At 44.4% G+C, this 14,653-nt stretch overlaps 1 protein-coding gene across 3 annotated transcripts in view; it reads right to left on the bottom strand.

Annotated features, from left to right (window-relative positions):
- MAP2K4 (mitogen-activated protein kinase kinase 4) overlaps positions 1–14,450 on the bottom strand; it is a 136,256-nt gene extending 121,806 nt beyond the window's left edge. For all 3 annotated transcript variants that reach the window (XM_045889831.3, XM_064583058.1, XM_045889830.3), the window contains exon 1: positions 14,294–14,450. In XM_045889831.3, coding sequence (XP_045745787.1) covers positions 14,294–14,411 — 118 coding nt within the window. In that variant the 5' untranslated portion in view covers positions 14,412–14,450. The remainder of the gene's footprint in view (positions 1–14,293) is intronic.
- Positions 14,451–14,653: the final 203 nt, after the last annotated feature.

Below are 14,653 nucleotides of genomic sequence, written 5' to 3'. Positions count from 1 at the left end.
TTCCAATAAAACTCCACTAACTTTAACAGGCAATTGTAATAAACTAATTGGAATAGTGATGCAACAATATAAAAAACAAAAACTACGTGAAAGTCAAACAATGGGAAAAAATTAATCCTTCAGAGCTTCCATTAGTCATCAGAATCATCTTACAATAAGTCCTTCTGATTTATGATGGAGAATTGAACGTTTGAAGCAGTTGTACTCACTCACTGACTTTTTTTTTTTTTTCAAAGATTTTATTCATTTATCTGAGAGAGAGAGAATGAGACACAGAGAGCAGGAGAGGGAGGAGGGTCAGAGGGAGAAGCAGACTCCCCGCCGAGCAGGGAGCCCGATGCGGGACTCGATCCAGGGACTCCAGGATCATGACCTGAGCCGAAGGCAGTCGCTTAACCAACTGAGCCACCCAGGCGCCCCTCACTCACTGACTTTTAACAATATCTAGTTTTGTGCTCTTTGAGCCCCATCCCCTCCTACAACTACTGTATGACATATAAATATTCTTTATGAATTAAATGTAAGGTCTTCTGATAATTCTGAAACATCCTTAGAATAAAACAGAAGATTCTGGCACTAGGGTATGCCTTATTAGATGAGAAAAGACTACCTTAGTGATTTCAAGCCCTTTATTTTTAAAGAGACAATGACCACTTTTAACATTGAGTTAATGTCTATATTTCAAATGTAAGACTGACCGTCTGCAAACATTACAAAGCCGTACTTTAACTTTTTAAGGCATGACCGATCTTGGAAAAAAGTTAATGTATGTAAGCAACTGAAAACTTACAGTTTAGTACAAAAATAAATGCTGTCAACTTAGAGCTGGCCATACCTACCAACATCCCTGCTCCAACCCTCCCTGATATGGGTGCCCGCTCCCCTGGAGTCTTCCACTGAGGTCCCAGCCACAGACAGCTCCGCTTAACTCCAAAGTAGGGCAGGCCCATTGTTGGATCTCTGAGCCACTTTCTCCAATCTGGAAAGCAGCTTTCATGAGACTTGCTGCAACCTCCCCTCCATCCCCACCCCCCACCGCGCTGTTCTCACTCAGAACACAACAGCAGAGCAAAGGTGCCCAGTACACCTGTCTTCCTACAACACCCCACCCTGGGTTCAGCTGCTAGTCAATCTATAGCATCAGCAGCTGAACACTCCGAACCAACCCAGGATCACCTCAAGTCCACTACATGGCGAGTCCCCTAAGGGCAAGGACCTAACTTGTTTCTGGACCAATCATTTCCCTCTCTTTATGCACCAAGGTGTCCAAAAGGCGATTCGTGAATGAATGTATCAAACTGTGTTGAATCCCAAAAGCTGGAAAACAAAGAGGGCAACCTCCCACGGAGAGTGGGGAGAGTAAAAAAGAAGACATGAGATGGCTGGGTGAAGGGGTAGTGAAAACAACCAAAAGTATCAAAGTGGGGATATATGGGCTTCCTCGTTCCACACTTCCATGTGGGTGGCACTGCCAATCTACTGTTTCTCTAACAATGGAAAAGGCACAGAACCATCTAGATGGTCTGGAAGCACTTTTCATCTAGCTACAGAGCTTTTCACGGACACTGCACACGCAATTTTAAACTTAATAAAATCAGTACATTTCTCTTGTTTTGTGTCCACAACTGGGCTAAGTTAGAAAAACGGACAACAATGTGAATGCAGCTTTAAATTTTAAAAATGTCAGCATTTTTCTTAGATTTTGTCAATACATAAGCAAAGATTATATTAAACATTAAACGAAATACTTTTAAATGAAAAATTGTCTAAGTGTATTAAAATTAAAAACAGCATAAAACAGAAGTTGTAACTTCATTACATTTAGATGTATATCACATATGTAGGTTCATTATGGGCAGGAAATCGCATAATATTTTTAAAGGTAAGAGAAGGATGATAAAAATGAACCAATTAAAAAAAATTTATTCTAGGGCTTAGCTGCCCCACTCTCTATCATGAGTGAACCATTCAAGAAATAAATTTTTACTAGCTACATTTCAAAGGAAGTCACATTGTTCAACCAATGGAAATTATAAACATTTTGATTCCATCAGAAAATTTTAAAACAGCAGAAATGTTTTCTCTAGGTTAAACATTGTTTCCTCTGAACTAACTTAAGAACGATCTATATTGGGGGATCTAAAATGTACAGCACGGTGACTACTGTTAACAACACTGTATGATATACTTGAAAATTGCTAGAAGAGTAAATCTTTTTTTAAGATTTTGTTTATTTGAGAGAGAGTGTGAGAGGGAGTAGACTCCCTGCTGAGCAGGGAGCCGGCCCTGGTGCTCCATCCCAGGACTCTGGGATCATGACCTGAGCCAAGGCAGAAGGCATGCGTTTAACCGACTGAGCCACCCAGGCGCCTCTAAAAGAGTAAATCTTAAATGGTCTTAGCACAAAAAGAAATACTAATTATGTGAGGTGGGGGAGGTGTTAACTAACCCTACTGTGATAATCATTTTGCAATATATAAGTATATCAAATCATCACACTGTACACCTTAAAATTAACATAAATGTTGCATGTAAATTATATCTCAATAAAGCTGGTGGGGGGGGAAGAATGATGTATATCAAAAAGTGGTCCCCATTCTTCCTCATTCTGTGAATAAGCAGAAGATGAAACTAGGTACATTATATTTTGGGATTATTTTATGTTTAACTGGAGAGTAGCCTCCCTGAGTGAGGACTTTTTGAAACTGCATTTATACAAATGATATTTAAGTTTAAAATAAATTTGTTTTAGCTTAAAAATTTGCTTTCTTAATAGAAAACTTATTCTGGGCGCCTGGGTGGCTCAGTTGGTTAAGCGACTGCCTTCGGCTCAGGTCATGATCCTGGAGTCCCGGGATCGAGTCCCGCATCGGGCTCCCTGCTCGGCGGGGAGTCTGCTTCTCCCTCTGACCCTCCCCCCTCTCATGTGCTCTCTCTCTCTCATTCTCTCTCTCAAATAAATAAATAAAATCTTTAAAAAAAAATAGAAAACTTATTCTGTATTTTATAAAGACTGGCGTCCTAATATAGAACACTAGTCTATATTGGGATAGGGGGAGGCAGGAGGAAGAAACAAACTTTGTTTCAAAGAAAAAAGTTAAAATGCTCTAAATGTACGGTTCAAAAAAATCAATTTTAAAGCATGAAACCTCTGAGTACAGTTACATACTTTTTGCACCATGATATTAAAAGAAAACTTTCCTCAACTTGTAGTCTAAATTATGATTAAGTCCAAATACCTATGTATATCTTTTTATAACTACATCACATAAATATATCTTTCTATAACTGTGCACATCTTTCTAAATCTAGTCTGCTTTCTGTACCTATCTACATCTCAGTTTCTCATACATCTGCATATCTATATGCGTCTTTCTATACTTACATACATTTGAATGCCTGTATCTTTCTATTTCAATTTCAAGTGAAAACAAGAACAATTTACAATCAAGAATATAACAACACAATTTTTTTTTATTTGGAAAAAGAATGAGAAATGGAAGCTCTTTTAATGTAAAATTGCCATGGTTGGTTAGTTGAAACAACAGTGGACACATTCCCAATACCAAGATGGATATGAAAAAAAATAAGTAGCATAGTATCATAAAATTTGTAGCTTACTTTGTGCCTTTTCACAGAAGTTTATCTGAAAGCCTAAAGTAAAAGAGATAAGTTCCAGTTCATTGACTGTAAATCAAACAAACCAAAATTAGAACAGGGCATTGCATTTTTATGTTACATCTGAATAAAACCAATTCAAGAACAGTTCAAATCACATAACCCCCACCATCACAGTGATAACTGTAACATATAGGCTTTCCTTAAAAAGTCAGCTCTCTCTGGGGTAGAAGTACTTTACTTTATTAAGCGGAGCTGAAGTCAAGTTTAAATTCTAAATTCTGCCATTACCTTAATTTTTCACATCTATTTGATAACTAGAATAGCTACCAGCCCCTGGACGTCAAGAGTAACTTTTAAAATAATCTTGTCCATTTTTTCAAACTACAAATTCATAACACATTACAAGTTATTTTTATTAACTCAAATTACTGACTTAGAACTATTCATGATTAATTGCTACCTTTGATTCAAAAGCTTCAAAAGTAGTTCATAAATTGTGAAGCAAGATTTTCTAGTCAATTTGCTAACTTCAAGCATAAGACAGTGAACTACTGAGGAGGAGCTGAAATTCTTCTAAAGGAGGCCTGACAAGAAGACTGTGTCCCTAGGAATGATACAGCAGAGTAGAACCTTACAAGTTACAGGAAGAAAACCTGTGAATTCTCCTCGGGAACTTGAACTCATTTCCCAAATCCAGCTGGACCTGGTTATACCTTATGCCTACATTCATACGGATGTAATTTTTTGTAAAATGCACTCAGTAAAATAGGCTGTTTATGACAAAACCTTCCCAAAATATGCTCTCACCCCCTCGGTGTAAGTGGGTTTGGTTTTCTTAGTAGTCTACCTATGCCTGCATTTATTAATGCTTTAGGGAACAACATGGGGAAATTCAGAATGAGGATCACTCAAGCTTGTATTTATGTAAACACAATCAAAACTTAGAGGAAAAGAGCCAGGACTAAAGGAAGGATGTGTTTAAGTTGTCTTTTCCATCCAATTACTAAAATGCTTAAGATTCTAAGATAAAGATCTCACTTATAATGTACAAAACCTGAAAAATCTTAAGGCAGCTACTTTGCCCAAAGGTAACCCACTGCTTACTACCTAATCACACAAATGACAACGCAGGAGGGAGTGGGAATGGAGAGACCTCACGGGCAGAAGTCCTGGGGGCAAACCTGGACACAGCTACCCCTCAAGCTCAACTTACTACCCCACCAGATATACGGCAGGAAGAGACTTCAGAAAGAGAAAAAAAAGTCGGAGATCCACGGGTCTTAGAAGCCTAAGCAACTAAATGCCAGCCAGCCTCCTACTGGGCAAAATGAGGCGAGCACAGGTCCAGGAGAAGAAACTGGCTCTCTGGAAGCAGACAGACGTACACAGAGATAGAGTACAGTGGAGCTTCAGCCCCGGGGTCAGAAGCCAGTCTCCCACTACCCTCCCTCTCCCTACCCTGGGGAGAGAGAAGGGAAAATTCACCTGCAACAACTGGAGAGGAAGGGAAGGTTGAAACAAGTTTAAGTCAATAGTCATTCTTTTCTTTTTAGCTCACTGGTTGCTACTAAGTAGCAAAAAATAAATGGTGGTTGGAGAGGCAAACAGAATAGCAATTTGAATGGGGAAAGGAGCAAGATAAATAAACTTGAAAGGTATAGGAAAAAGAATGAGCTGGATCTGTCTGCACAATTATATAAAAATAAGTTACAGGACAATTTTAAGAAATAGAAAAAATGTGTAAAGGTAGATGTAACTGACAATGTTAGAATGTCACCAGTTACTGCTCTAACACATGCGGGATTAAACCCACTTTAAGTACAGAATCAATGCAGGCAGCTAAAAAGGGAGAAGCGTCACTACAAGACTTGCTCTTTTTATCTAAGTATGGACAAAGTGACCAGGTGAACGGATTCTGAGGCCTCTGCATCATTTCTCACTCAGAAAAAAACATGCTAACAGACCCAGAGTTCACAGGCAATGAAGGCTAAACAAACTCAAACAGAATGGCTCACCTTGGAATTCCATTTAGTCTTGTCAATTAGATCAGATAAAAGGCTATTAGCTAAATCTTTCTAGACCTCCCCTAGCTCCTTATACTCAAAGGGCAGGGAGGGACTGAGGGGACCACCAGCAATCCTGTACAAGAACAGAAAGACAGTGGGAAAGAAACGGTGAGGAGAACTTCCAGTGGCCTCAGCTATATACAAAGCCAGTTTGTGGCTATACTATAATTAGTCCATTAATATTCATTCACATACGTTCCGTTTTTGAGGTCTCCTGTATCTCAGAAATTCTGTCTAAATTCTGTCTTCCCATCCGCACACTTTAGGTATCAGTTGAATCTGTTGCTAGTAACCAGTTAAACTTGAATATTTCAGGTGCCTCCCTCTTTTTTATCCTGGTGTCTGTACCCTGGGTCTAAATTCTGCATGATCCTCTGCTTCAAATTTGAGTCTTTTTCATTTTATCTGGCCCCAGGTGAGTTTACTTGCATTAAATCTTAGATCCTAAGATTAAGTATCCAGAAGTATACATATGGCAGTGTTAGGAAGCCGATGAGAGAAATGGAGCTTTCTCCTCTCCTCCTTCTCCCTGGGCCACCCGCTTTCCCACATTCCTCCTCATTCTCACACTCCTAAACCTCAATCGTGACAGCCGTTCACTGGCCATGACTCAAAACCCACCATTACCGTATTTGCCAGATAATGCGAGCTTGTCTACGTTAGCATAGAAGGCTGTTTATGATATGCATTAAGTGTATAGAAAAACAAAGGGCAAACGGTCTTTGTGAAAGTAAAACATGAAAGGAGAAATGTCAGCCCAGGGTCCTAGTTCCAACTGTGAAAGTCAAGTCATTTCACTTGAGACCCAGTTTCCTTCTTTAACTATAAAATTAAAAATAATATCAGGATGGGGCACCTATGTGGTTCAGTAAGTGTCGGTCTCCTAATCCCAGCTCAGGTCTCGATCTCAGGGTCGTGAGTTCAGGCCTGGTGTTGGGCTCCATGAGTGTGGAGCCTACTTTAAAAAAAAAAAAAGGTAATCTTATCTTAGAATTTGGAAACGGTGTGTCTGCACCTACGTTGCCCATGTCATGGCCCCCATGGGGTTTTGCATTCTCGCCGGTCCCCTTCTCTGGGTTAAGAGAGTGCAGGGTAGGGGTGTAAGGGGTTTCCCTCTTCCTCAGAGGTTCTTTCCAGCTTCCTGGACCTCCCAGATTTGGGTACCGCTGACAATGGACTATGAACTACAGAATGAAGCCACACTAGTGTAAAGAAAATCAGAGCCGCCTCACTGGGTAATGCCCATCGAGCAAGCTACCAAGTCTTCCTTCTGACACAAGTATGAAGAGTCTAGTCGTTTGCTGCCTTCCAGATTCAACCTCAAAACTGTGGCATGTGGCCTCAACTGCAAAGTTACCGAGCATACCTCATTACGGCTCTAACATCTAAGGATTTATCTCGGCTTGTCCGAAATTTGTATGTGCACTGTACTTAGAGCGGTTTCCACAAGATTTGATTCCTGCTGCGTTCCTTCCTTTTGCTTTCCTTGCTTCACCATTCTCAGACTTAAGGGGGAGCCACCTTAACTCAGTTAATCCCAGCTTGTTTGCATCATCCAAAACCATTTGTGATTTGGCATACTGATCAAATCCTTTCTAGAGTTGTTTTTAATTTGGGATCTTGTCAGTCCTCATAAGTCATTCCTTTGTCCTGCCTCTGGCCAATGACTACCTCCTTTACTCTTTGGCTACGTAACTAAATGCTATATTATCATCTCCAGCCTGCTCAGTGAAGCCTGAGTACACCCAGGGAGGGCAACTGATTCACGATGTGACCGTGGGCCAGTATCTAACCTGTACGAGCCTCGATGTTCTCATCTGTAAAATAAACAGCAATACCTGAAAGTGCTTTGTGACGATTAAGCAATATATCTAAAATGTCCAACACAGAGCCTGGAATAATGCAGGTAATTATTACCATAGTGATCATTCCTGGTCTCTCCCTACGGTGAGCAATGACTGTGGCACCTTCCCCATCAAACCAGCTCCACCTACGCAAAACCAGTCCCTCTCCTTTCATTCCCTGTCACCCTGAGAGAGGTAAAAGGGAGGGACTCCAGAACAGCATGGGGATCCCCACCCCAGGCTTTACATTCTGCCACAGTCCTTCCCAGACACAGCCTGGTGTCCTGGTGTCCAAGAAGGCGGATACTTTCCCTGGCAGGAACCTAAGCCAGATTTCAGAGATACCAGCACACATCGGGGAGCCAATTAAGGTCACTTCTTTTTTAGGATAAAGTCAGACAATGAATGCAAATCATATATATCTGGTAACACTTCTCTTGTTTCCCCCTTTTATAAATTTTATTTGAGTGATCTTTGGTAAGCTGAAACATAATATGCCTTGAAAAAGCTGCTGTGGTGCCTACCTAGACCACCTTTCCATGTGGTGGGGAATCCAGCTGTGTATGTTATGACATGTTATCTTCTTTCAAGAGGTCCATCTTGAGTTAACTACTAACCAATGGTCCCTTTCACTGTGTAGCCACAAGGTAGGCCAATCTTATAACTCCTGGCCCTTGAAACCTTTCTATAAGTACACATTAATTCTCTACCTTGCCAAGAGTGGGAAGAGACAACACATGAAGACTTTCTGGAGCTCCCGGGGTAGGGGACAAGGGCAGAAGCGAACCCATGCCCATTGGCAGGACGGTCACTTGCCCCAGATGACAAATTTAGTCAGGATGGCAACATAAATTATTAACTCTTATGCTAAATGGGTTCCTTTGACATATTATATATAGTGTTGAAAGAGTTCTATTACCTTTCGAATCTATACGGGCCTCCTGCGCCGTTGCCTAATTAAAATCTTCTACTTACTTGTAGATTTCCAATCAAAATGCCTCCTAATTCAAAATGCCACTGTCAACCCACCAGCAAGTTTAGAACTCTGTAACATAAAGGAGCATCAGGAAGCAACAAAGCTCCAAAATCAACCCAAACATGGCTGGCTGCTTAGAGCTTCCACCCCCGACTGAAACCTAAAATAATTTCCCCTTTCTATTCCTGAATCTGCATCACTTCTGGCAAAGATTTTTCTCCCGGACCTGAATGGCTGAAATGGCTTCGAGCTCAAAAAACCTGTGTGAACCTGTGTTACTGAGCAATAAGAAGACAAAAGGCTACCAGTCACACGGGTGGGTCAAAACCCACCTCCACCAGAGCATATAACCTTATTGAAAGTTAGTTCCCTAACCTATGAAAGGGCACTATGCCCACCTACCCTAAAGGGTGCTTATGAGCATCAAATTAGGTAAAGACAGTGAAAAACAGCTGTGTTAACTATTAGTTTCCCTTCTTAACTTTAAATCTGAATTAAGGTTTCCCAGGTTGTGTAGCTTGGGCGGAAACTCTATGTCCAGGAGATGGAGACTGCAGAGATTGACCTGGGTTATGTATGATGGAGCTGATTATGATCTCCTGACCCCTAGGAAGCAGGGAAAACTCTATGAGCCCACATCAATCCAGCTTCTCGCATTAGGTAAAAGAAATGGAAGGAAAATAGAGAAATTTATGAGAAAAGAAAACAGGACTCAAAATACAGGATTAACTAATATCCCATCTTAAAATGAGTTTAGTACACATTCACTCGAAGGTACATGAGAGGAAAAGGTGAGAAAATCAGTATCTTGAAAGCATTGTTTTTGTACTTTTTCTCTTTTAATACTAGGGTTGCTCTCATTTTTAAGAGAACACAGAGAAATACAATGTGCTTTGAGGGGGGACCAATTTGCTGAGCTGGACTTGGTATCAGGTTATGTCACATAAATGCTAAAGGAATAGTACTCGCATGCTGGGAAGGAAAGGCAAGCAATTCTAGGGTTTGGAACTATATCCACTGTCTGCACAATTCAGTTCTTTAAAATCCAGATAAAGGTATCTTCCTATGGTTCTTGGAACCCACAGACTAAATGGTAAAATAGTCTAATACAATCACAAATAGAACGTTTCACACATATTTTATATATTTAAATATTATTGAGAGGAAAAAAGTATACTGATTTTAAATCTTTTTTCTTGACATGCATCATTACACCTGAAAATGTTGTGTTTCTTTTAATTTTTTTTATTATTGAGGTATAGTTGGCATACAGCATTACATTAGTTTCAGGTGTACAACTTAATGATTCGATATTTGTACATATCACAAAATGATCACCATAAGTCTGGTTAACACCCATCACCATATACAAAGAACTTGTATTCTTGTGATGAGAACTTTAAGATTTACTCTTAGCAACTTTCAAATATGCAATATAGTATTATTAACGATAGGTGCCACGCCGTACATTACTGTGTGTGTGTTTCTGGTTTTGTTTTTGTCTTTAAGTAGGCTACACGCCCATCGTGGCCCCCAACATGGGGCTTGAACTCATGACCCTGAGATCAAGACTTGAGCTGAAATCAAGAGTTGGATACCTAACTGACTGAGCCACCCAGGCACCCCTGTGTGAGTGTGTTTTTTAAGGAGAACCAAGCAATCATCTTTTTACTTAAATTGATATGTATAAATTGTTCAGGTGAAGGTGAATAAGCAAGGACTAGACTAGTCCTTAAGTGTTGTCAGACATCTACATCTGAGACCCAAGAAGAAAAAAGGAAAAACTGCCTGCCTAGAACAGCTCATTAAGCGAATCAGAGGTACCTACAATGTATACTTTATAACTATTTCCTGTACCAAGTCCTTTCCAAATGCCTCCATGTTTTTCAGAATCAACTGTAGATTCTAACTATTCTAACCACATTTTAAAAATTGTTTTAAAAACTGACACTTCTCAGCTGTGTAGTTTATATAAGTTTTATTTTTTCCCTACTTTAAGTCTTCTAAAATAAACTTCTTGTATTTATGAGATCTTTATACATTTTAAGCGACTGGTAACTCAAGCAGGTACATAGCCATGACTATTAACAATCCTTACATGGGGGGTGCCTGGGTGGCTCAGTCGTTAAGCGTCTGCCTTCAGCTCAGGTCATGATCCCTGGGTCCTGGGACCGAGCCCCGCATCGGGCTCCCTGCTCTGCGGGAAGCCTGCTTCTTCCTCTCCCACTCCCCCTGCTTGTGTTCCCTCTCCGGCTGTGTCTCTCTGTCAAATAAATAAATAAAATCTTACAAAAAAAATCCTTACATACTGACAGTTTATAGTTTTCCAAGTACTTCCGTGTGCTTTAATCTAATAATGTGATCCTCACAACAGCCCTGTCAGGTAGGTTGTATCCCCATTTTAATTGATGAGAAACTCAGAGTTCAGAGAAGGTGAGTAATAGCCCCAAGTCACAGAGCTTGTACATGACTGAGCAGTTACCTGGATCCAGGTAGAATAAAGACTCATCAGGAATATTCTTAAAGGAAAGGCTCAATAATGAAAAGTGGAAATCAACAGATTAGTGAGACGGGTAGGACCCAGTAATAATGAAGCTGGGGAAACTGTAGTGGACCATGAGGGGTTAGGACATGTTGTACTAATAATGAAAGAGACCATTAATGGCACTCTTACAAATAACAGCATTGTTGCTATTAACGATGGTGATGGCTGGCATGTATCACATCCTTACTATATGTCAGGCCCATGCTCTACGTGCATTCTCACAGAAGCCGTGACGTAAGCATTATTCCTACATTCCAACAGAGAAACTGAGGCTTGGAGAAGTTAAGTATCTTGCCCTAGGTCACAAAAATCTTAAATCCTGACGAGGGGATTCAAATCCAGGATTCCAGAGCTCTGGCTCTGAAACAGTATGATATTAAGAAAACAGTGATTCCCAACTTGGGCCACAAACCTCAAGACATGAAAAAAGTGTACAGGGTTATGCAGTGCCCAGGACCGGGCTTATCACACAGAAGGACCTCTAATGTCTGTTAGATGAAATGTATTCCCTATGTCCTACAACTAGCTGTTTGAAGGGGCGGGTTATTAACACCTCCCAGAAAGGCAGTGTTCTGGGGTGACAAGCAGCAGACTGGAGGAAGGGGCTGGTATATACCAAACATTCCAAGGCTCTGAAGTCTGATCTAAAACTGAAGGTCGCTAGGGTAGATGAAGCATGAAAGGTTACACTCTAACCATACAAACAATCAGAAAAGATCCTAAATTGCTGTTAAGCTCATGGTCTATAACCTGGACTGTGCTGGACAGCATCCTGAGACTTTCAAGTGTTTCCCTTCATTCTGAGGAAGCAAAACAGGCTCAAGAACAAGATATAACTAGCAGGTTCCTGAATCAGTCAAGGCTAGACATAGTAGTGGTAAAAGAAAATTCATCAATAATTCAAAAAGAAGTCTTACATCCTCCTTCTTCCTTTGAAAATAGGTTCGGCTTGTTAGAAAGTTTAGTTTACTAGGCACGGACACTCAGGGGTGGCGGGAAAGAATGGAGAATGTCAGAATAGTGCCCAGACACAAGGCCTTTGCGTTCCTGGAACACTCCAAGCTCTTTCCCACTTCAGAGCCTTCGTACACAGTTTCCTTCTGCCTTTAACATGAGCGTCATCTTTGCAGACAGGTCTTCTTAAACCATCTTATCAAAGCGGTCTACCCTTCCCCATTACCTTCCATCACAAAACCCAGCTTGTTACCTTTTTTTTTTTTTAAAGATTTCTTTTTTTTTTTTTTTAAGATTTTATTTATTTATTTGAGAGAGAGAGAATGAGAGACAGAGAGCATGAGAGGGAGGAGGGTCAGAGGGAGAAGCAGACTCCCCGCCGAGCAGGGAGCCCGATGCGGAACTCGATCCCGAGACTCCAGGATCATGACCTGAGCCGAAGGCAGTCGCTTAACCAACTGAGCCACCCAGGCGCCCCCAGCTTGTTACCTTTGTAACACTTTTCTCCATTATCTACCTGCAGATTGTCTTCCCTCCCCCACCCCACCAGGAAGGTAAGCTCCATCACGGATGCAACTGCCTGATTCACTCTTTTCTGTATGCCTAGCACTACACTCTATGACCAGCACTGGGCAGATGCTCAATAAATTTTCTTTTGAACAACAAAAACGAATACATTTGTACATCTTTTTCAAACTATCAGCCTTCCTACCCTCCCCCATGAGCTCCCTGCCAAAAAAAACTTGCATTATTTTTATAAGCTTTGTAAGTCACCCATTTTGCATAAGCAATACAATTCTAAGTTGTCCTTTTGCTGTTTCATTTTCCCCCACCAGCAACAACTAGACTGGAAAGCTGTAAGATCAGGATACCCATATTTTACTTCATCTGTATAGTATGCTGTGCAACACAGTAGCATCCAATAACTAATTCAATCTGAATTAATTATGAGAGCCTGCACAGAAAGTGTCCTCTGAGCTCTGACATCATCCTGGCTGTATATCACCATTCTTTACGTGTATTAAGATTATCTCATAGGGAGATATAAAATGAATAAAACCCTATCTCTGCTTCCTGAATCACAGACACTCTCATAAACACGGAATAGTCCGTTGAGCCTAACACGGTTCAGACGCGCCCAGACACACGGTTAAGATAGACCAAAGCGCCCTTTAGGAAGATTTTCATCCAAGAGTAACCATGGCGACACTGACCACCAAGGGTACCCCGACGCATTCCGCTAATAACGTAACCTAAGCAGTCAGCTGAAGTCGCCAAGAGATTTCTGAGATTCCCCGTTTTAAAAATAACATTACTCCTCGAAATGCCACAGGAAACTTAAGGAAATGGGCCCCGATGGGCTGGGGCCTGGTATTTTCACAACACCCCCCCCCCACCACCACCACCACCACCGGTCAGGAGCCATACGGATCTAAACGCGCATTCCCGGCGGGGAAAGCCATTAATTAGGAAGCTGCCTCGGATGTCCAGACACGACGCAGGGCCACTTGGACCCCAGCCTTATTCTATTTCCTGCACCTCTCCATGTAAACCGAATCCGCTCCTCTCGCTCCGGTCCTGATATTCTGTGCCTGCCGCGCCAACGCGGGCACCCCCGGCCCCGCGGCTGTCTACACCGCCGCCTTACAGGTGGCACAGGCCCGAGCGGCCCCTCCCCCAACCCCTCGCCCTCCCGGCGCGCAGAAGCCCCGCGAAAGTTTGCAGGCGCGGGGTCCCGCAGGAGCGCCGGCTGGGGAGGTCAGCTCGGCGGGCGGGCGGGCCGGCTCCAGCTGCGCCCCGCGGGGAGCCAAGATGGCCCTGAGTGGGGCCCCACTGCGGCGGCGGCGGCGGCGGAGCGCCGGGGGGCGCGGGCTGGGCTGGGCTGGGCTGGGACGCCGCCGCCGCCGCCGCCGCCGCCGCCGCCTACCTGCGCGGCCCGGCCCGGGGCCAGGCGGGCGCGGGCCCGGGGACGCGGGCGAGGCGGCGCCAGGTGAGCGGCGGCGCGGCGGGGGCGGCCGCGGGGGCGGGCCCGGGCCAGGTGGGCCCCGCGCGCGGGCGGAGGCGGAGGCGGAGGCCGCGGCCCGGGCCTGCACGCGGGGCCCGGGCCGGGGCCGGGGCCGGGCCGGGCGCCGGCGGGAAGCGCGAGGGAGGGCGGGGGGCGGGCGCGGGCGGCTCCGGCGGCCTCCCCCGCCGGGTCCGGGGGCGCCCGCGGCCGCGGGGCCAGGCCGCGACGACGCCGGCGGCCGCGCCGGGGGGGCCGGGGCCGCGGCGCTGGCGCGTTCCTTACCCTGCATGCTGCTGACGGCCGGGTGGCCCGGCGCCGGGGGCCCCACGGGGCCCGGGGTGCCGCTGCCGCCGCCGCCCCCGGAGCCGCCGCCGCCGCCGCTCGGGCTCGGAGCCGCCATTGTTGGGAGTGAGGAGCCGAGCGGCGCCGCGGCGGCTGCAATGCAGCAAGCTCGGCCTCTCGCACGGCCGAGGGGCGGGCCAGCGCCCGCCTTGGCCCCGCCCCGCCCCGCCCCGGACACGCCCCCTGGCACGCCCCCGCGCGCGCCTGGCGCGGAGCCCGGCCCGCTGCGGAGCCGCAGCGCCGCCCAAGGCGCGGGGGCCGGCCGGGAGGGAAGGCGGGCGGGGGTGCTGCCCCGGGGCT

The sequence above is a fragment of the Mirounga angustirostris genome, unplaced genomic scaffold (assembly GCF_029215605.1).
Source record: "Mirounga angustirostris isolate CCGP_5_RB_7025 unplaced genomic scaffold, mMirAng1.0.hap1 SCAF_17, whole genome shotgun sequence".
In the NCBI taxonomy this organism is placed as follows: Eukaryota; Metazoa; Chordata; class Mammalia; order Carnivora; family Phocidae; genus Mirounga; species Mirounga angustirostris.
This window is presented reverse-complemented; position numbering and strand designations above follow the sequence as displayed.